At 42.4% G+C, this 22,606-nt stretch overlaps 1 protein-coding gene across 5 annotated transcripts in view; it reads right to left on the minus strand.

Annotated features, from left to right (window-relative positions):
• The window catches only part of CCDC175 (coiled-coil domain containing 175), a 74,458-nt gene that overhangs the window by 46,395 nt on the left and 5,457 nt on the right, over nucleotides 1-22,606 (minus strand). For all 5 annotated transcript variants that reach the window (XR_009496073.1, XR_009496072.1, XR_003036709.2 and 2 more), the window contains 3 exons: nucleotides 18,243-18,378; nucleotides 14,759-14,987; nucleotides 2,842-2,964 (listed from right to left, as the gene is read on the minus strand). Coding sequence is in view for 2 of the 5 variants with exons in the window: in XM_005212054.5 (XP_005212111.1) it covers nucleotides 2,842-2,964; nucleotides 14,759-14,987; nucleotides 18,243-18,378 (488 nt within the window). In the remaining 3 variants the exon portion in view is untranslated. The remainder of the gene's footprint in view (nucleotides 1-2,841; nucleotides 2,965-14,758; nucleotides 14,988-18,242; nucleotides 18,379-22,606) is intronic.

Raw genomic sequence — 22,606 nt, forward strand, 5'->3', positions numbered from 1 at the left:
ACTATAGTTCCAGAGTTAACAGGAGTTTGAAATCCTAGAACTGCCATCAGAGATCAGTAGATTGTCCAAGGGACTCTGATCATCATTAGTGACTATATGCTCAAGGCCCATCCAGCCTGATCTTCGTTGCCTCTAGCCCTTTAACCTCTCCACCCTGGACTGTAGGGCACCTTGAGAAGCAATCATACACTGTTCTTCTTTTCTGCCAGAATCACATTAGCTTGACCTGGTTGCAGAGTTTTCTAAACCAAAGGTGAACCAACATGAAGGTGAACCTGAAATTCCCAGTAGTCTCAAGTTCATGGCCAAAATGTTGTTTTCTAATCTCAGGAAATAACAACATCAACCACAACAAACTTTACCAAATACAAAGCACTCAGCTAAAAGCCTTATAGGCATGACCTCATTCCTTCTCTACAAAAGTCCTCTAAGTAGGCAGTCCTACGACCTCCATATTATAGACGAGGAAACTCTGGGTTAGTAAAGCCAAGATTCAGATGCAGGTTTCTCTGATACGTATCTGAAGCTCATGCTCAGTCATGTCTGACTCTTTCAAGACCCCATGAACTGTAGCCTGCCAGGATCCTCTGTCCATGGAATTTTCCAGGCATGAATACTGGAGGGCGTTGCCATTTTCTACTCCAGGGGATCTAACTGACCCAGGGATCAAACCTGTGTATCCTGAATTAGCAGGCTGGTTCTTTACCACTGGGTTCTTTACCACTTTACCACCTGGGAAGCCCCTGTGATACTGCCATTGTGCTTTAAACACTATTCTCCACCAGTAAGGAGAAGGCAATGGCACCCCACTCCAGTACTCTTGCCTGGAAAATCCCATGGACGGAGGAGCCTGGTGGGCTGCAGTCCATGGGGTCGCTAAGAGTTGTTCGGACATGACTGAGCAACTTCACTTTCACTTTCCACCAGTAAGGTGGGTGGGGTGTTGGATTGCGGGGAGGTAGAGAGACACTGGATTTTCCTCATAGCTCAGTCGGTAAAGAATCTGCCTGCAGAGGAGGAGACCCAGGTTTGATCCCTGGGTCTGGAAGATCCCCGGAGAAGGAAATGGCAACCCACTCCAGGATTCTTGCCTGGAGGATCCCATGGACAGAGGAGTCTGGTGGGCTATAGTCCATGAGGTTGCAAGAGTCGGACACGACTAGAGAGAGAGAGACACTTGAGGTGAGTATCCCTGACACCTCAAGCCTTGTCTTATTTGGTTGTAGAGATCTTTGGAGTACAGGTTAAGGAACATATACTTCATTTTTCCAAGCTAAGTGATGTGTGTGACATAATTTATGAGGCCATAATATATGAGCTTAGGCATGCAGATAAAATCTGTTTTATCCAACCCATCTTCTCCTTTGAACCTAGCTAGATTCATGCTTCCTTATTGCATTGATATTTGAAAAAAACAGATAATGATCTTGTATGCAGAGAAAATTTTTTGTTTTACTAATGTTTTGTAACTGGATGTCATAATAGATGTATTGTAACTATAATGGTCAAGGAAAAAAGCATGGGTACTCAGTTGTGTCCGACTCTTCATGACCCCATGGACTGAAGCCCACCAGGCTCCTCTGTCCAAGGTATTCTCCAGGCAAGAATATTGGGAATGGGTTGCCATTTCCTCCTTCAGGGGATCTTCCCAACCCAGGGATCAAACCCATGTCTCCTGCATTGGCAGGCAGATTCTTTACCACTGAGTCACCAGGAAAGCCCATAATGGTCAGAACTATCCTATAAATGGAATTAACTGAACATTCTAATAAGAAATGTTATATATATATTAGTATTACTATTGCCCCATGTAGTTTTACATGTAATTCTCAATACAGATGGAGGACTTCCCTGGTGGCACAGCAGTAAGGATCCACCTGCCGATGCAGGAGATGTGGGTTCAATCCCTGGATGGGAAAGATCCCCTAGAGCAGTAAATGGCAACCCACTCCAGTATTCTTGCCTAGAAAATCCCATGGACAGAGGAACCAGGTGGGCCACAGTCCATGGGGTCACAAAGAATCAGACATGACTTAGTGACTAAACAACAACAATTCAAAACAGAGAGAAGAAATCACTAAAGACTCATTAATTCAACTAATTATGATTGATTACAGGTGTTTCTATTTTAATTAACATAGAAGTAGTATCAGCATTGACCTCTTCAACTATAGTCACCTCCATAAGATCAGTTTTCTCATCTTTAAAATGAGGATAACTCTCATTTTAAAGTACTGACTACCACAGTACTGGCTTTTTCAATCAATGTTATCAATTTTTAAAAGTAAAAGTGCATATTAATGTTCTTGTACTCAGTATAAATGGACAGCCCAAATTCTGTTTGATTATCACATATTCAGAAATAAGGAACCTGTCCGTGGTTATTCACTTTGTTATACAGAATAAAGCAATCTCACAGAAACATTACATAAGATTCTGTATGCATTTGGTCAGTTCTATATGTGTTTTTTAAAACCAGTTTTATAGTATTTTGGCCCATTAAAGGGACTTCATGCGTAGCTCAGTCAGTAAAGCATCTGCCTGCACTGAAGGAGACCTGGGTTCAATTTCTGGGTTGGGCAGTCCATTAAATGCAATTTATACCTAAGGAATTTCAAACTTACTTCTTTTCATCATATTCCTGAAGAAAACATAACTACACTATGACACTTTAAATAATATGTCAGAAAACATTAACATGCTCAAAACATTCTCCCCAGAATGGCATGAAGATGAATTAAAATCAACTCCTTTTTTTAAAAAACTCCTGCTATTTTTAAGGCAGTGTATATTGAGAAGCCTGTGGTCAGACATGAAAAACCAGTTTTTATTTTTTCTTACCACTGTGCTCGTAGTAACAGTTTCTCTCATTTTTGTCATTGTAAGCCTTAATTTATCCAATTCTTTCTTCTTTGCATAAGTTTCTTTTCTCTTAAGTTCACAGAGTTTTTTATATTCTTCAATCTGTATTAACAAACATAATAAACCAATCAGAAAGCTTAAGATGACAACAAAACTTAGGAAATCCTTTAAAAATTTTTTGCCAACCTAATCCATATTTACATATACCATATTTGGGCTTCCCTGGTAGCTCAGATGGTAAAGCATCTGCCTACAGTGCAGGAGACCAGGGTTCGATTCCTGGCTCTGGAAGATCCCCTGGAGAAGGAAATGGCAATCCACTCCAGCACAGCACTCTTGCCTGGAAAATCCCATGGATGGAGGAGCCTGATAGGCTACAGTCCATGGGGTCGCAAAGAGTCGGATACAACTGAGCGACTTCACTTTCATACCATATTTAACCTAAGTATTTTATCAAATTAAAACAACCAGGTTTGGGCTTATTTTGAAGCATCAAAGGAAAAATAACAAATCACAAAGACCTAACTGTAATTATAAAATGTTGAACTAGTAAATTTAAAGTCACAAAAAAACAATGATCATTAAAAGCAAATTATAAAAGTAGCTTTTGTTCTAAAATTTACTAGTAAAACATAAAAAAATTTACTGGTAAAATACAACAATATATAAAATAAAAAAACAGATTTACAGCACATTAGGAGAGCAAAGGAAGGAATCAAGAATTGTTCAGAAATTTAAATTCACATTATTTAATGAGGAATAAAACAGACCAAAACCAAAATTATTGAAGGTACGGCAGCTCACAGCCCTGAACAACTTAACATTGTGTCACCCATACAAGCTCCGAGAACTAAAAGATCCTTACTTTGATTTATCTCTGTTTCAAAAGCACCTGGTATTTGGCAGAAATGCTTTGTGGCTATGCCTTAAGAGATATTCAGTGGTCAAATGCCCTGAACTGGCTGTGTGACTTGACCACAGGAATGCCCTTCCTGTGCACATAAGACCTTGAGGTGTCGGAAAGTTAACTTTGCTTCTTTACCATGTTAAGATCTCTGCCCAAACAGGGTATTTGTACTCTGTAGGAAGCCCACTCCAGTGTTCTAGCTTGGAGAATCCCAGGGACAGGGGATCCTGGTGGGCTGCCGTCTATGGGGTCGCACAGAGTCGGACACGACTGAAGCAACTTAGCAGCAGCAGCAGCAGCGGCAGCAGGCACAACTCAGGAGAAGGCAATGGAACCCCACTCCAGTACTCTTGCCTGGAAAATCCCATGGACGGAGAAGCCTGGTGGGCTGCAGTCCATGGGGTCACTAAGAGTCGGACAGGACTGAGAGACTTCACTTTCTCTTTTCACTTTCATGCACTGGAGAAGGAAATGGCAACCCACTCCAGTGTTCTTGCCTGGAGAATTCCAGGGACGGCGGCGCCTGGTGGGCTGCCGTCTATGGGGTCACACAGAGTCGGACACGACTGAAGCGACTTAGCAGCAGCAGCAGCAGCAGGAGGCGCAACTCATGCCCTGTGCAAGGAAGCATGAAAGACGGCGCATGCTCCAGCCGCCCTGGTTCTATAAATCTCCGCCCCTTTCCTAGAGCCCTGATGACTGCTAACTCCTACTCCTCAGAATTCGTTTACTCTCCTTCCTTCAGGAAGATGGTGTATTTAGAGCACAAGCTCTCTCTTCTCTGTTCCTTAATGAATTGAGTTTCTGATTTGCTATACTGAACCCTGTTTCGTTTGACTGGCATTTGCGACACTGGGCAAAGGACCCATAGAGAGGGGTCACCAACCTGTTGGGGACTGATAAATTTTCACATATTGAGATATAAGGAAGTCACTCTGGCTTATATACATCAGCTAACCTGAATTTTATGCTAACTAAAATAGCCTTTTTGTGGTCTATCATACCTGCATTCTACATCAGCTGTAACTATTTAAGAAAAGGAAATATTAATAAGTAAAGAAAATTTGTGTTAAAAATAAAGATTAAATGTCCCTCTTCCTGGGATGCTAAGTATGCTGTTACTCCTTTGATGATAAGACTCCCTCCCCAGGTGCTGGTATGTTCTTTATTTTTCTTTTTCAGAACGTTGAAGAAATGTAACTCTGACTTGTTCAGTTGTCTTTGTTCTGACAAGATATAAAACTGTGCTGAAAACCCTGCTTCTCCAGAACAGCTCCTTGGAGTAATCTGGGAAGTTGGTTTCTGAACTAGTTCTTAGTTAGGCTCAAATAAAACTCTTTTCTGTTCTTATTATAGATTTTGTTTATTGACTATTTTCATTAACAGGATAAATAACAATTTTACTAAGACCAAACATATTGTGATTACCTGTCAGATCCTACTTAAATAAGTCACCTTCTTATCAAAATCAAACACATCATGGATTTGTTGGCAAGATGAATTATCAAGAGCAAGGCCAGTGAGTAGTAAGGCCTGAGAAAGCATATTTAACTTTGTATTAAAGAATTAATGAAAATGTACAGTGGTGTGGTTTTCCATCAGTCATCAGCCAATTCACTCAAACTGGCTACTCTGAATGAATGTGATCATTATCAATTATCTCTGCACCAGAGCACAGGTGCATTAAATGAAACTTGGTGATAATAAATTTTGTTGAAAATTGATATTCTGTCCTCATTCTTTTGCTTAAATCTTCTCCTAAAGTCTTGCAATTATAGAAATAATATTAGTAAAAACAATTCTGTTTTGTGTTAGAGGAGATCTTATGGGTTTGAAGACTCTGACAGCTGTAAACAGGTTTTCCTTTCTTATTGGAAATAAAGGGAATTAACAAGCTGTTACCATGGCATATGATGTGTATTTAGTGAGCATCAGTGGTTGACTCCTTAATATCCACCCTAGCTGGTCTAGCCCACTAGTACATGCATTCCCTTAGGATCCATTAGTATTCTGGGGTGGGCACTATCTTAACCTGGCAAGAAGACTTATGTCCCTGGTTGGGAAAGGTTTTCTTCTTCTATGTGAATATGAAGCATATAGTCCAGTTGACACTGGCAGGCATCTTGTGATGATGAGGGAAACCAGCCTTAAAATGAAAGATGGAAGAGGGATGAGCCACCGAATTAGCTAGTTCTGGAGTCTGCCCTACCTTGGGAATTCCTACTGTGTAAGATGATAAATGCCCTTACTATTTAAGCAAGTTTGAGTCAAGGCTTTTGCTATTTGCATCTGAGTACTCTAATGCGTTTCCTTTTCTCCCAGGGCACTAGACCAAGGGTAGGCAAACCACTACCTGTTGGCCAAATCCAGCCACTACCTGTTTTTGTAAAGCCACACTTATTCGTTTAATTAGTGCTTTTGACTGAGAAACACTATCCACAAAAGGAAGGAGAACCTATGATGTTCTCAAATTCTCAATCTGAAGTCCCTCTGGGCTTCCTTTTAAAAATTTTATGTAATATACATATTTTATATAATATATTATATTTATATTAAAGAATAGGAAGGGATGGAAGAGGGTGGAAACTTCTTTCGAGGGCTTAAAATGAAGTTAGAAACTCAATCATTCAATACAGTAATATTATAGAGTGTCTACTACACGCAAGGTATGCCAGGCACCCATCATGGTGCTAGAATTCAGCAACAAAAAGACAGACAAAATCCCTGCCTGGTGGAGTCTTCCTTCTGGTGGGCAAATGTCAGTAGTACTCAGGCCACCACTGACCATTGTTTCAGCCCCAGCAGAAGTAAAAAAAAAAAAAAAGAGAGACAAGGCTCTCCCCACTCCCCACCTACACTGCCCTGCACATCATCCCTCAAGCTGTGCCCATGCAGACACATCCCGCTTTTTACCCCTGTAACTTCAGTGAGCCTCTCCAGTGTGGGAGTTCTGGACTGCTCAGAGTCAAGCAGAGGGCTGGAAACAATGGGTGAAAAGAAGTCCTCTCAGCATTGTTGCGGGTAGAGAAAGAAAAGAGGAAACACCGCTTTGGTTCTTATTATTCTGACACTATTTCACTGTAATAACAATAAATCCAAGCAAGGTCTAGCCCAATGACAGGAGCCACGGATTTCAGTTGACTCAGCACTGCAGTGCAGGCTGACAATGGCTTCATCCCCTGAAAAGGTCCATGGAGCTCGACCTTTTACAAATTTTGGTTAGTGGTTGCAGACTGCCCAAGGGACCCCTTGTCAATGACTTCACAAAAGCACTTGTTCTGAGGATGACTAAGACTGAGCTATTTACACTTAAAAAAAAAAGAAAAAAAATCCATGGTTTTAGTGTAAAACTGTTTCTGAAGACATAGGTGCTTTAAAGGATAAAAACTCTCAGACCCAACTGGAACCTATGAATAGTCTTATCATGAAAAAAGGTGGTGTTAGTGGTAAAGAACTTGCCTGCTAATGCAGGAGATGTAAGAGTTGTGGGTTCGATCCCTGAGTTAGGAAGATCCCCTGGAGGAGGGCATGGCAACCCACTCAGTACTCATAACTGGAGTATCCCATGGACAGAGGAGCCTGGCGGGCTATGGTCCATAGGGTCACAAAGAGTCAGACACAACTGAAGCAACTTTGCACACATCATGGAAACAATCACAGAACCAAACTGGGACAAGAACGAAGAGGGCAGGGGACAAAGCCATGGAGAAAAACAGGATACTACAAAAACTGGTTAAACTGGATAGGCCCAGGATGGCAGAAAGTTTGACTTTCAGTTGACCTCGAGCCTCTTTATAGGCTCATTGTAATATATTAGCATATGCTAAATGACACACCCACAAGTGCCATGACAATTTGAAAGCTGACCATAAAAAGCCAGAAAGCGGGCAGTGACCAAATTTCTGAAAATCCCCACCCCTCACCCAAAACAGCCATGCAGCACTAGAGTGACTTTGAGGAGATATCCCACATCCAAGGACAAAGGAGAAGCCCCAGCAAGATGGTAGGAGGGGCGAAATCATGTTTAGAATCAAACCGCATACCTGCCAGTGAGGCTCAGAGGGCTCAAACCAACCTTGTGTGCACCAGGATCCAGAGACCGCACGGAGACTGAGACAGAACTATGTTTGAGTGTCTCCTATGGAGGTATGGGTCAGCAGTGGAACGCTGCAGAAGCAGGGGCTCTGGGTGCAGCAGACTTGGGTATGGCATAAGCCCTCTTGAAGGAGGTTGCCCATTAACCCCACCATAGAGCTTCCAGAACTTACACAAGACTGAGGAAATAGACTCTTGGAGGGCACAAACAGAACCTTGTGTGCACCACTACCCAGGAGAAAGGAGCAGAAACCCCACAAGAGACTGACTGAGACTTGCCCGGGAGTGTCCAGGAGTCTCCCATGGAGGCATGGGTCGGTGGTTGCCTGCTGCAGGGTTGGGGGCACTGAGTGTACCAGTGCATGCATGGGACCTTTTGAAGGCCATTATCTTCATTAATGGCACAATAGTTTGGACCCAGGTAAATAACAGGGAGGGAACACAGCTCCACCCATCAACAGAAAATTGGATTAAAGATTTACTGAGCATGGCCCCGCCCATGAGAACAAGACTGTTTCTGTTTTCTGTTTCCCCCTCAGTCAGTCTCTCCCATCAAGAAGCTTCCATAAGTCTCTTATCCTTCTCCATCAGAAGGCAGACAGACAGAAAACCAAAATCACAGAAAACTAACCAATCTGATCACATGGATCCCAGCCTTGTCTAACTCAGTGAAACTAGGAGCCATGCTGTGTAGGGCCACCCAAGACAGACGGGTCATGGTGAAGAGTTCTGACAAAACGTGGTTCACTGGAGAAGGGAATGGCAAACAACTTCAGTATTCTTGCCTTGAGAACCCTATGAAAAGTAGGAAAAGGCAAAAAGATAGGACACTGAAGGATGAACTCCCCAGGTTGGTAGGTGCCCAATATGCTACTGGAAATCAGTGGAGAAATAAGTCCAGAAAGAACGAAGAGATGGAGCCAAAGCAAAAACAACACCCAGTTATGGATGTGACTGGTGATAGAAGTAAAGTCCGATGCTATAAAGAGCAATGTTGCATAGGAACCTGGAATGTTAGGTCCACGAATCAAAGCAAATTGGAAGTGGTCAAACAGGAGATGGCAAGAGTGAACATTGACATTTTAGGAATCAGCAAACTAAAATGGACTGGAATGGGTGAATTTAACTCAGATGATTTATATCTACTATTTATATCTACTATATCTACATTATATCTACTATTGTAGACAAGAATCCCTTAGAAGAAATGGAGTAGCCAAAATATTCAACAAAAGAGTCCGAAAGGCACTACTTAGATGCAGTCTTAAAAACAACAGAATGATTTCTGTTCATTTCCAAGGCAAACCAATCAATATCACAGTAATTCAAGTCTATGCCCTGACCAGTAATGCTGAAGAAGCTGAAGTTGAACGGTTCTATGAAGACCTACATGACCTTCTAGAACTAACCCATCCAAAATATGTCCTTTTCATTATAGGGAAATGGAATGCAAAAGTAGGAAGTCAAGAAATACCTGGAGTAACAAGGCAAACTTGGCCTTGGAGTACAGAATGAAGCAGGTCAAAGGCTAAAAGAGTTTTGCCAAGAGAATGCAGTGGTCATAGTAAACACCCTCTTCCAACAACACAAAAGAAAACTCTACCAGATGGTCAATACTGAAATCAGGTTGATTATATTCTTTGCAGCCAAAGATGGAGACACTCTATACAGTCTGCAAAAATAAAAAACAAGACAGGGAGCTGACTGTGGCTCAGATCATGAACTCCTTATTGCCAAGTTCAGATTTAAATTGAAGAAAGTAGGGAAAACCACTAGGCCATTCAGGTATGACCTAAATCAAATCAATTACGATTATACAGTGGAAATAACAAATAGATTCAAGGGATTAGATCTGATAGACAGAGTACCAGAAGAACAATGGACGGAGGTTCATGACATTGTACAGGAGGCAGTGATCAAGACCATCCCCAAGAAAAAGAAATGCAAAAGGCAAAATGGTTGTCTGAGGAAGCCTTACAAATAGCTGAGAAAAGAAGAGAAGTGAAAGGCAAAGGAGAAAAGGAAGGAAATACCCATTTGAGTTCACAGTTCCAAAGAATAGAAAGGAGAGATAAGAAAGCCTTCCTCAGGGATCAATGCAAAGAATAGAGGAAAACAATAGAATGGGAAAGACTAGAGATCTCTTCAAGAAAATTAGAGATACCAAGGGAACATTTCATGCAAAGATGGGCACAATAGAGGATAGAAATGGTATGGACCCAACAGAAGCAGAAGATATTAAGAAGAGGTGGCAAGAACACACAGAAGAACTGTACAAAAAAGATCTTCATGACCCAGATAATCATGATGGTGTGAATGTGAAGTCAAGTGGGTCTTAGGAAGCATCACTATGAACAAAACTAGTGGAGGTGATGGAATTTCAGTTGAGTTATTCCAAATTCTAAAAGAGGATGCTGTGAAAGTGCTGCACTCAATATGCCAGCAAATTTGGAAAACTCAGCAGTGGCCACAGAACTGGAAAAGGTCAGTTTTCATTTCAATCCCAAAGAAATGCAACACCAAAGAATTCTCAAAGTACTGTACAATTGCACTCATCTCACACGCTAGTAAAGTAATGCTGAAAATTCTCCAAGGCAGGCTTCAACAGTATGTAAACTCTGAATTTCCAGATGTTCAAGCTGGATTTAGAAAAGGCAGAGGAAACAGAGATCAAATTGCCAACACCCACTAGATCATCAAAAAAGCAAGAGAGTTCCAGAAAAACATCTACTTCTGCTTTATTGACTATGCCAAAGCCTTTGACTGTGTGGATCACAATAAACTGTGGAAAATTCTGAAAGAGATGGGAATACCAGACCACCTGATTGCATCTTGAGAAATCTGTATGCAGGTCAGGAAGCAAGAGTCAGAACTAGACAAGGAACAAGGCACTGGTTCCAAATAGGAAAGGGAGTATGTCAAGAATGTATATTGTCACCCTGCTTATTATTTTATATGCAGAGTACATCATGAGAAATCCTGGGCTGGATGAAGCACAATCTGGAATCAAGATTGCCTGGAGAAATATCAATAACCTCAGATATGCAGATGCCACCCCCTCATGGCAGAAAGTGAAGAAGAACTAAAGAGCCTCTTGATGAAAGTGAAAGAGGAGAGTGAAAAAGTTGGCTTAAAGCTCAACATTCAGAAAATGAAGATCATGGCATCCAGTTCCATCACTTCATGGCAAATAGATGGGGAAACAGTGGAAACAGTGAGAGACTTTATTTTGGGGGGCTCCAAAATCACCACAGATGGTGACTGCAGCCATGAAATTAAAAGATGCTTACACCTTGGAAGGAAAGTTATGACCCACCTAGACAGCATATTCAAAAGCAGAGACATTACTTTGCCAACAAAGGTCCATCTAATCAAAGCTATGGTTTTTCCAGTAGTCATGTATGGATTTGAGAGTTGGACTATAAAGAAAGCTGAGCTCTCAAGAATTGATGCTTCTGAACTGCGGTGTTGGAGAAGACTCTTGAGAGTCCCTTGGACTGCAAGGAGATCCAACCAGTCCATCCTAAAAGAACTCTGTCCTGAATATTCACTGATGCTGAAGCTGAAACTCCAATATTTTGGCCATCTGATGTGAAGAACTGACTCATTTGAAAAGACCCTGATGCTGAGAAAGATCGAAGGTGGGAGGAAAAGCGAAGGACAGAGGATGAGATGGTTGGATGGCATCACTGACTCAATCGACATGAGTTTGAGTAAACTCCGAGAGTTGGTGATGGACAGGGAGGCCTGGCATGCTGCAGTCCATGGGGTCGCAAAGAGTCAGACACAACTGAGTGACTGAACTGAACTGAACTGATGCTGAAGCTGAAGCTCCAATTCTTTGGCCACCTGATGCAAAGAACTGACTCACTGGAAAAGACCGTGATGCTAGGAATGATTGAAGGCAGGAGAAGAATGGGAAGAGAGTATGTTTGGATGGCATCACCGACTCAATGGACATGAGTTGGAGCAAGCTCTGTGAGTTGGTGATGGACAGGGAGCCTGGTGTGCTGCAGTCCATGGGGTCACAAAGAGTTGGACACAAGTGAGCAACTGAACTGAACTGAACTGAACTCAACAGCTTCCATGACCTTCCCTGGGTTCCAAAAGGCAGTTCAAACAGTTGCTATATCAAGGAAGGGAGGAGATGCAGGAACAAGGGAGGAGCAGTAGGAAACAATAGTGCAGCCTTGAGGCAAGGATGTGATTCCTCAAGAGATAAACAAAACAGTATCTTTGAGCTCTTACACAGAACTGGAGTCCTCATCAAGTAAGTTCAGTTCAGTTCAGTCGCTCAGTCGTGTCCGACTCTTTGTGACCCCATGAATCACAGCACGCCAGGCCTCCCTGTCCATCACCAACTCCCGGAGTTCACTCAGACTCACGTCCATCGAGTCAGTGATGCCATCCAGCCATCTCATCTTCTGTCATCCCCTTCTCCTCCTGTCCCCAATCCTTCCCAGCATCACAGTCTTTTCCAATGAGTCAACACTTGGCATGAGGTAGCCAAAGTACTGGAGTTTCAGCTTTAGCATCAGTCCTTCCAAAGGAATCTCAGGGCTGATCTCCTTCAGAATGGACTGGTTGGATCTCCTTGCAGTCCAAGGGACTCTCAAGAGTCTTCTCCAACACTACAGTTTAAAAGCATCAATTCTTCGGCGTTCAGCCTTCTTCACAGTCTAACTCTCACATCCATACATGACCATTGGAAAAACCATAGCCTTGACTAGATGGACCTTTGTTGGCAAAATAATGTCTCTGCTTTTGAATATGCTATCTAGGTTGGTCATAACTTTCCTTCCAAGGAGTAAGCATCTTTTAATTCATGGCTGCAGTCACCATCTGTAGTGATTTTGGAGCCCCCCAAAATAAAGTCTCTCACTGTTTCCACTGTTTACCCATCTATTTCCCATGAAGTGATGGGACCAGATGCCATGATCTTCGTTTTCTGAATGTTGAGCTTTAAGCCAACTTTTTCACTCTCCTTTTTCACCTTCATCAAGAGGTTTTTAGTTCCTCTTCACTTTCTGCCATAAGGGTGGTGGCATCTGTATATCTGAGGTTATTGATATTTCTCCCAGCAATCTTGATTCCAGCTTGTTTTTCTTCCAGCCCAGGATTTCTCATGATGTACTCTGCATATAAGTTAAATAAGCAGGGTGACAATATACAGCCTTGATGTACTCCTTTTCCTATTTGGAACCAGTCTGTTGTTCCATGTCCAGTTCTAACTGTTGCTTCCTGACCTGCATACAAATTTCTCAAGAGGCAGATCAGGTGGTCTGGTATTCCCATCTCTTTGAGAATTTTCCACAGTTTATTGTGATCCACACAGTCAAAGGCTTTGGCAGAGTCAATAAAGCAGAAATAGATGTTTTTCTGGAACTCTCTTTCTTTTTCCATAATCCAACAGATGTTGGCAATTTGGTCTCTGGTTCCTCTTCCTTTTCTAAAACCAGCTTGAACATCTGGAAGTTCATGGTTCACATATTGCTGAAGCCTGGCTTGGAGAATTTTGAGCATTACTTTCCGAGCGTGTGAGATGAGTGCAATTGTGCGGTAGTTTGAGCATTCTTTGGCATTGCTTTTCTTTGGGATTGGAATGAAACTGACCTTTTCCAGTCCTGTGGCCACTGCTGAGTTTTCCAAATTTGCTGGCATATTGAGTGCAGCATTTTCACAGCATCATCTTTCAGTATTTGAAATAGCTCAACTGGAATTCCATCACCTCCACTAGCTTTGTTCATAGTGATGCTTTCTAAGGCCCACTTGACTTCACATTCCAGGATGTCTGGCTCTAGGTCAGTGATCACACCATCGTGATTATCTGGATCATGAAGATCTTTTTTGTACAGTTCTTCTGTGTATTCTTGCCACCTCTTCTTAATATCTTCTGCTTCTGTTAGGTCCAAACCATTTCTGTCCTTTATCGAGCCCATCTTTGCATGAAATGTTCTCTTGGTATCTCTAATTTTCTTGAAGAGATCTCTAGTCTTTCCCATTCTGCTGTTTTCCTCTATTTCTTTGCATTGATCGCTGAGGAAGGCTTTCTTATCTCTTCTTGCTATTCTTTGGAACTCTGCATTCAGATGCTTATATCTTTCCTTTTCTCCTTTGCTTTTTGCTTCTCTTCTTTTTTCAGCTATTTGTAAGGCCTCCCCGGACAGCCATTTTGCTTTTTTTGCATTTCTTTTCCATGGATATAATTAACTACTTGTTGAAGCATTTTTCATTTCAGAGAGAAGGTCACAGTTCAATAACCTTGAGAATCACAGAAGCCATCACAAGACCACCTGATGCCAGGCCAGATAACCTCTGGATTGAAGGAATGTAGACCCCCATGTGCACCCTGATCCTTGTCTGCAATCCTTCCCTTGACCAAAAGACTCCCTCCTCACTGGCTTAGGACACATGATTTTGAGGGCATCAGCCCACTGTGGTTACCTTTTGTTGGCAAAGCAATAAAGCTATTCTTTTCTTCTTCACCCAAAACTCTGTTTCCAAGATTCAATTCGGTGACAGCGCATAGAGGCCAAGTTTCCGCATCAGTTCCAGCAGAGCTGAACTCACTGATCCTATCCACAGAAACAGGGCCTCAGAACTGTCAAAGACAACCAAATGCACGGAAGCAAATTTCTACTTCCTATAGGGCTGCATATAAGCAAGGGGCCACCCCAGTGTTGCCATCGTTATCACTTGTATTCTTTCCCATGAACTGAGATCACGGGACAAATCAATCTCCCCCACGGGCTCCAGTGTCCTGGAGCCTCTGCTCTATTCCTGCAGAAGATACCATGGGAACACTTGCTATCTTCAAGGGCAAATACGTTATTTCTCATATCCTGCTTCAATTCTGTACAATTCTCTATTTTTAAAAAAAATCATACCACTTACCTCTTGATTCAGTTTTTCCTTTTTCTTCAAATATTCTGCTCTTTCTCTTTCTATTTGCTCCTCTATTTCTTGAATATAGGTTTTTTGCAATTCGAGTTCTTTTTTCTCCAAATTAATTTTGGTATAAGTCTCATTGATGTAAATAGTGGTAGTGGCTTTTTCTTTCATTGCGTGGTTGACTGACAGGACAATCTTTCCATAATGCTTCGCTAGCTCCTCTTGCCTTTCACTAGAGAAAAAGAATCCTTCTTGGCATAAAAAGAATGGCTTTTTCCAGAAAGAAATTTAAAGTCTGTTTGATGAGATGAACCACCATAGAGAGGGAAACTTAAGGGACACTTATTTTATTTTATTTTTTTTTAATTTTATTTTATTTTTAAAACTTTACAATATTGCATTAGTTTTGCCAAATATCGAAATGAATCTGCCACAGGTACACCTGCGTTCCCCATTCTGAACCCTCCTCCCTCCTCCCTCCCCTACCCTCCCTCTGGGTCGTCCCAGTGCACCAGCCCCAAGCATCCAGTACCGTGCATCGAACCTGGACTGGCTTATTTTAGAGTTGTATTTGTCATGGCCTAAACTTGGTTGAGACGAAGGACAGATGGAAACACGGTATCCATCTTGCAACTCTTTATCACTGCCAAAGTGTCTTGGGGTCCCACCTCACCCCAGCCATCTTCATATACCAGGTAGTTACTATGGGATATTTTGGTTTAAAGCTTACAATGATTCAAAAACCATTTTGAACAGGCAAGTGGAATCTCGCTGGACAAAGATTTGATATGTAACTTTGCCATGACTACCTTATCATCGTGAGATACATACTTAAGCCAAAGATAGATAAACATCCCACCACTCTTCTAGTCACCTTCTGATGCCATTGCCCTGCATAGAATGTCCAGGAGAAACCTAATCCCCCTCTGAAGGACGGAATTGGGGAAGAGGGATCTGAGTCTGTCTTCATGGTTCAGAGGGTGTTTAAAATCTAATTTAAACTCTCTTAACTCCTCACATTTGTGTGTACTCAGTCGCTTCAGTCGTGTCTGACTCTGTGTGACCCTATGGACTATAGCCTGCCCGGCTCCTCTGTCCATGGGATTCTCCAAGGCAAGAACACTGGAGTGGGTTGCCATGCCGTCCTCCAGGGGATCTTCCTGACCCAAGGATTGAACTCGTGGCATCTCTTGTGTCTTCTGCATCTCAGACGAATTCTTTACCACTGAGTCACCTGGGAAGCCCTATCTTCTCACAGCCATAGCTGAATCTGAGTTCAAGAGGAGAGGTTAACCTTACATATTCATTGCTGGCCACTCCCACCTGAAGGAGACCCTAAGATTGTGAGAAACATCTGCCCCAGGAATGACAATAAAAGATTTGGAGGAAGAACAGTGATGCCATTTCTCTGTTTTCCTTTTTTCAAATCTCCTGCAATGTAAAGACTTTCTTCTAATCTCCAAAGCTAAACATTTAAGTTCAGGGGGATTGTGGGCAAAGGCTCAGGAAAATAGAAACAGGTTGTTGGTAAGTTTATTTTCCAGAATTAACTCCACCACAGAAAGGCAATTGAAAGAATCCCAGGTTAGATGGTGTCAAATAATGGGTATTTTGTAGGTTTAGTAGAGGAAGCCTGCTAAGAATGAAGCAGACTAAGGATTGAGTAGCCATAAGGAAGCAAAGCAAAACATATCAAATCAATATACCTGACTAGGTATATTGAGATGGGTTGGTCTCCCAATTCTCAGGACCTGAGGAAATCCCCTTCCCCAACCCCTGAAAAGCTTGCATGTGCCCAGGTTTTGAGGACTGTCCAGGGGAGGACCAGCCTGTCAGAGAGTGCAGGCACCTTGATGTACATCTTTCTTCCAAAAATGGATGCAATAATTGACTGTAGCTTGGTGATGCTGGTTCATCAGGCAACCCACGTTATGTTCACTTGTAATTTGGCTTTCCATGAAGATTTTTCTAGGGCAGTGATTCTCAAAATGTGGTCAGGACCAGCAGCAGCATCTAGGAACTTGTTAAAAATGGAAATTCTTGCCCTCATTCCCTAGACCTACTGAATCAGAAATCTGCGGTGGAGGGCCCAGTAATTTGTGTTTTAACAAGCACTCCAGGTGATGCTAATGTACACTCAAGTTTGACAGTCATTGGTCCATAGGGGTGTGATGGTGCTGGCCAATTGATGTGAATATTCCAGCCTGGGCATTAGCTTCCTTGTTAGTAGTTTAGGAATTGATAGTCTGTGGTCTCCGGTGATTGTGGCTAGCATGCACCATGCATAAATATGCATTGTGAATCTTCAAGAGGGGTTAGTGTACGCAGTCTTTCTCAGACTTCTGTGGTCAAGGACCTTTCTTTTTCATAGAGCATCTTCCAAAATAGGTGTTCCGAGAAAACTATCCCTGGGCCTTGAGATCCCACCTAATTCCTGATGCTTTGATATCTTTTGCACCAAAGCAACCTTCTGAATATTTTACCTTCCCAAGAAGATTTTTTCACTATAATAAGGGCTCTTTGAGTATTTCTTACTCTCACAAACTGGAAGTCTGACATTTATACATTACTCTTGCAAATTTACTCATAGAGCTGAGATATTCTTCAGGATTTTATTGTTTTTTCTTTCAGAATATCTCTTCCTTCATGGACTGGGTAAGTCAAGATTTGTAATCTCCATTTTACAGATGGAAAAGATGAAGCCCACAGAAGGGGAAGTGCTAATAACATAGCTGAAGAATAAACAAATGAAACTAACAGATGTCAGCTTCCATTTAATTGCAGGTAATAAATATCTAGGACCAATCCCATCCTCAGCCCTCCACAAGACTATACCTGAATGTCTTTAAAGAACTCATCTAGCTACAGTATACCTGGTTTGATATTATACTTGCAACACAACACCCAGCAAGATTTCTTGCTTTGGTGGTTGAGGCTTGTAAACTTAATTTTACTAAAAATGAAATGAAAGTCACTGTGTTTCTACCTTTGGAGCTGGGGTGCGAGGCAGTGTGTGACTTACACACAGTAAGTTGTGTGTAGTTGCTGTGGGAAAGTTAATTCCTTCTGAAATCCTACAGTCTCCTGGCTATGGTGGTAGAAGGTTTTCTGCTCTCTTCCCAGCTCTCTGAAGCTATCACACATCCCTCATCAGCCCAGTCATCTTCTACAAGTTATCTCTGCCTCTTAACTTGCCCGGCACCAGTTCAGAGGTGGTTCAGTCGATAATTCGTGTCCGATTCTGTGTGACCCCATGGACTCTGGCCTGCCAGGCTCCTCTGTCCATTGGGATTTTCCAAGGCAAGAATACTGGAGTGGGTTGCCATGTCCTCCTGATCCAGGAATTGAATCTGGGTCTCCTGCCTTGCAGGCAGATTCTTTATTGACTGAGCTACAGGGAAGATCAGACCAGAGGACAAATCCCTTAAGAAAAATTTCCCACTTTATCCCCAGACCCTGACTTCTTCAAACAAACAAAAATACCTACCCTAGAGCTGTATTATCTGTTTGCAGATGGAGTATTTTCTTCTTTAGAAACTCAATTTCATCATTTATCCTTGTAATTTTTGTGTGTAGTTCACTCATCTCAACAAGATTCACTCTGCGTGCATCCCTGACACATTCTTAAAAGTGGAAGAAATGTTACTCAGTTATTTGAGAAACTGCACAATTGTAGATACTGACCTTTCAAGTCATAAACAAATTATGTCTTTCTTTGAAATATTCTTCTAAGTATGTTCTGGATCAGACACCTCTCCCTCACCTCTTTGGACCCTCTCAATCTCACCTATCAATTATATCCCTAATTTCAGCTGCTGCTGTGGTCAGTGACCAGCTTTCTATGAGCTCTGCACAACTTTAGACTGGTGCAGTCTGACAGCTCCTGATTCCTGCCTGTCCTATCCACTTCTCAGCTATCCAGGACTTTCCTGTCACCTCTACTATGGGACATCTTGAGATACTCACACCCCTCGTGTATGTGTAACGCCAAGTTTGGGAGATGTGGCAAGCATGCACCAGTGGACTGCCTGGATGTTCCTGAGAAGGGGTACCACTGTGTCCTGGGGGCATATTCTCGTACTTAACTAGTTGCTGTCACCAGTAGTCAGCATCATATTGCCTCCATATTAACTCTCCCTTCTTCCTGCTTTGGTTCCTTATCCCACTCTCATCCACCTGGACTGTATGTCCTAATAAAATAATAGTGCAGGGACTTCCCTGGTGGTCTAGTGGCTAAGACTCCATGCTCCCAATGCAGGGGGCCTGGGTTCCATCATGGTCAGGGAACTAGATCCCGCATGCAGAAAGTAAAAAAGATCCTCAATGCCACAATGAAGATTGAAGATCCTGAGTCCCACAGCTAAGACCTGGAGCAGCCAAATAAATAAATAGAGTACTGAAATTAAAAATAAATAAATAAAAGTGCAAAAGCCACTGCTTCTAGCTCTGCTTTCTGGGGAAGCCAGTGTATTAAAAAAAACTAAATTATCCATCAATAAATAACATATCTGTGTAATCACATAAGGCTTAAATCACAGAAGACTTCAAAGGATCACCTCCGTGCTTGAGATATAGATGATGAAAATGCATGAATTTTTGAACTGTTGTTTAAAAATGAGTATTGGGCTATCATTTCTATGCAACAAATTCCCTGGAAACTGGTAGCTCCCCTGAGAGAACTAAATTATTTTTTTCATAGGTTATAAGTTAAATTGCCCATTGTAGTAGGGCTTCTCAAACTTTATGTCTTGAATATGCATATACATCACCTGGGGGGTATTGTTGAAATATAGAATTTGATATAGCAGGTCTGAGGAGGACCTAGAGATTCTGCATTTTGTAACAAGCTCCCAGGTGAGGTTGATGCTACTGATCCAAGGACCATACTTTGAGTTGAAAAGCTTCATAATACAAGGCCAATTAAATTTATTTGGTTAAGTATTTTATGTATATCAAAGACCTTATAAATTAGCACAGTATTTCTTTTCCCTTCTAAAATATTTGTCTTGCTTATAAAAGTAACTGGATAGTAAAAAAAAAAAAAGCAACCGAAGAAAATAAAACAAAAACATTCTTAATTCTGTTTTGAGCACAGATTCTTTTAAGTTTTATTTTTTATCAGCATGTAGGAGTTTGCTGGATTTTCCCTGTCAACTAACTGAGCATATTGTTTCATAACTGACTATATCATTCAGAGTCTAATTGGGAGATAGAAATCTCACATTGAATAGGGAAATTTTAACATCAGGAATTATTAACTGTATCTTTGACTGACTGTGTGGATCACAGTAAACTGTGGAAAATTCTTAAAGAGATGGGAATACCAGAACACCTGATCTGCCTCCTGAGAAATTTGTATGCAGGTCAGGAAGCAACAGTTCGAACTGGACATGGAACAACAGACTGGTTCCAAATAGGAAAAGGAGTTCGTCAAGGCTGTATATTGTCACCCTGTTTATTTAACTTATATGCAGAGTACATCATGAGAAATCCTGGGCTGGAAGAAGCACAAGCTGGAATCAAGACTGTCAGGAGAAATATCAATAACCTCAGATATACAGATGACACCCCCCTTATGGCAGAAAGTGAAGAGGAAATCAAAAGCCTCTTGATGAAAGTGAAAGTGGAGAGTGAAAAAGTTGGCTTAAAGCTCAACATTCAGAAAACGAAGATCATGGCATCCAGTCCTACCACTTCATGGGAAATAGATGGGGAAACAGTGGAAACAGTGTCAGACTTTATTTTGGGGGGCTCCAAAATCACCGCAGATGGTGACTGCAGCCATGAAATTAAAAGATGCTTACTCCTTGGAAGGAAAGTTATGACCAACCTAGACAGCATATTCAAAAGCAGAGACATTACTTTGCCAACCAAGTTTCGTCTAGTCAAGGCTATGGTTTTTCCAGTGGTCATGTATGGATGTGAGAGTTGGACTGTGAAGAAGGCTGAGCGCTGAAGAATTGATGTTTTTGAAGTGTGGTGTTGGAGAAGACTCTTGAGAGTCCCTTGGACTGCAAAGAGATCCAACCAGTCCATTCTGAAGGAGATCAGCCCTGGGATTTCTTTGGAAGGACTGATGCTAAAGCTGAAACTCCAGTACTTTGGCCACCTCATGCAAAGAGTTGACTCACTGGAAAAGACTCTGATGCTGGGAGGGACTGGGGGCAGGAGGAGAAGACGACAGAGGATAAGATGGCTGGATGGCATCACTGACTCGATGGACGTGAGTCTCAGTGAACTCGGGGAGTTGGTGATGGACAGGGAGGCCTGGCGTGCTGAGATTCATGGGGTCACAAAGAGTTGGACACGACTGAGCGACTGATCTAATCTGATCTGATCTGATCAGAGAATTAGCTCAGTTGGTAAAGAATCTGCCTACAATCCAGGAGACCTGGGTTTGATCCCTGGGTTGGGAAGATCCCCTGGAGAAGGGAAAGGCTACCCACTCCAGTATTCAGGCCTGGAGAATTCCATGGACTACAGTCCATGGGCTGCAAAAAGTAGGACACAACTGAGTGACTTTCACTTCACTTCACTTCAGAGAATTAGAGTAATGAGAGAATGAATAGTAAGAAAGTAAGGTGGCGCTAGTGGTAAAGAATCCATCTTCCAGTGCAGAGTGTGGGTTCGATCCCTGGATCAGGAAGACCTCCTGGGGCAGGGCATGGCAACCCACTGCAGTATTCTTGCCTGGAGAATCCCATGGACAGGGTAGCCGAGTGGGCTACAGTCCATGGGGTCGCAAAGAGTCAGACACGACTGAAGCAGTTTAGCACAGCACACACAGAGGACTCTAAAGAATTCAGCAATACCCAGCACAAGGAGCAGCACTATCCCGAAGGCCGAGAGAGTGCCTTCTAGGAAGCAGCACCTCCAGTCCCAAGATCCAGACCCCACTGAAGAGGGCTGTGGATCATTGGATGGCAAAGAACTTCATGAAATGCTGGGTTGGCAGAACTTACTAGAAATATGGCTTCTGGGGGCACTGGGGAGACCTGCCCACAGGGAACTGCTACACTTCAGAACTCACTGCAAACAGTGCCAGAGAAGCTTCACAGGGAGGTGCCGCACTGGTAGCAATCCACCATGAAGCTGCCCGAGGCATATGGGTGGGAGCTTCCGGGCACCGAGGGCTGCTGTACGCTGCTGGGAGAAGTTACCCGCACTGCAGGAGCTGGCCAAGCTGAGCACACTGGAACACGAAGAGAACCCCCTCTTCCTCCAGTGTCCCTCCAGTGCCCTGTACTAACAGAGCTTAATACTGGGCCTACTAGCAAAGGGAGAAACTTACAGGACCCAACTGTCTTATGACAGAGCAGACAATGAAGGTAGATTCGGAGCTGCAAGGCAATAAATGGATAACTGGAACAGCTACTTTAAAAATCTTTTTTTTTTTTTTCAGTTTATTTAGACCACTGTTTTAGGTTGGACTCCCTAGGAAACAAATTTTTAAATTTGTATAGAGCTGGGGAACATCTCCTCTGAGGAGATAAGAGTTGCAGAAGGGTGGAGGGTTTAAATGATAATGAGTTTTGAAGCTGCAGTGACACTTCGGAGGTACTCTACAGTGATGGAGAGAGGCGGAACCTTGTGCTCCCCCGGTGAGCAGTCACTGAACGCAGGGAGCACTAGGGGAGGCTGTAACCTGGACTGAAGCCTTTCTCTTTTGTCAAGGACAATTCCTGCAGAGGAACTGAGCTATGAGCTTCAGCCAACACTCCTGGCAGCTGGAAAAATAAAGTTGGAGTCTGATCTTACAACAAATACAAAATTTAACTCACTATGGATTAAAGGCCTAAATACAAGAGCTAAAACTATAAAATGCTTAGAAGAAAACATAGGTGAAATCTT

The sequence above is a fragment of the Bos taurus genome, chromosome 10, assembly GCF_002263795.3.
Source record: "Bos taurus isolate L1 Dominette 01449 registration number 42190680 breed Hereford chromosome 10, ARS-UCD2.0, whole genome shotgun sequence".
NCBI classification, from domain to species: domain Eukaryota; kingdom Metazoa; phylum Chordata; class Mammalia; order Artiodactyla; family Bovidae; genus Bos; species Bos taurus.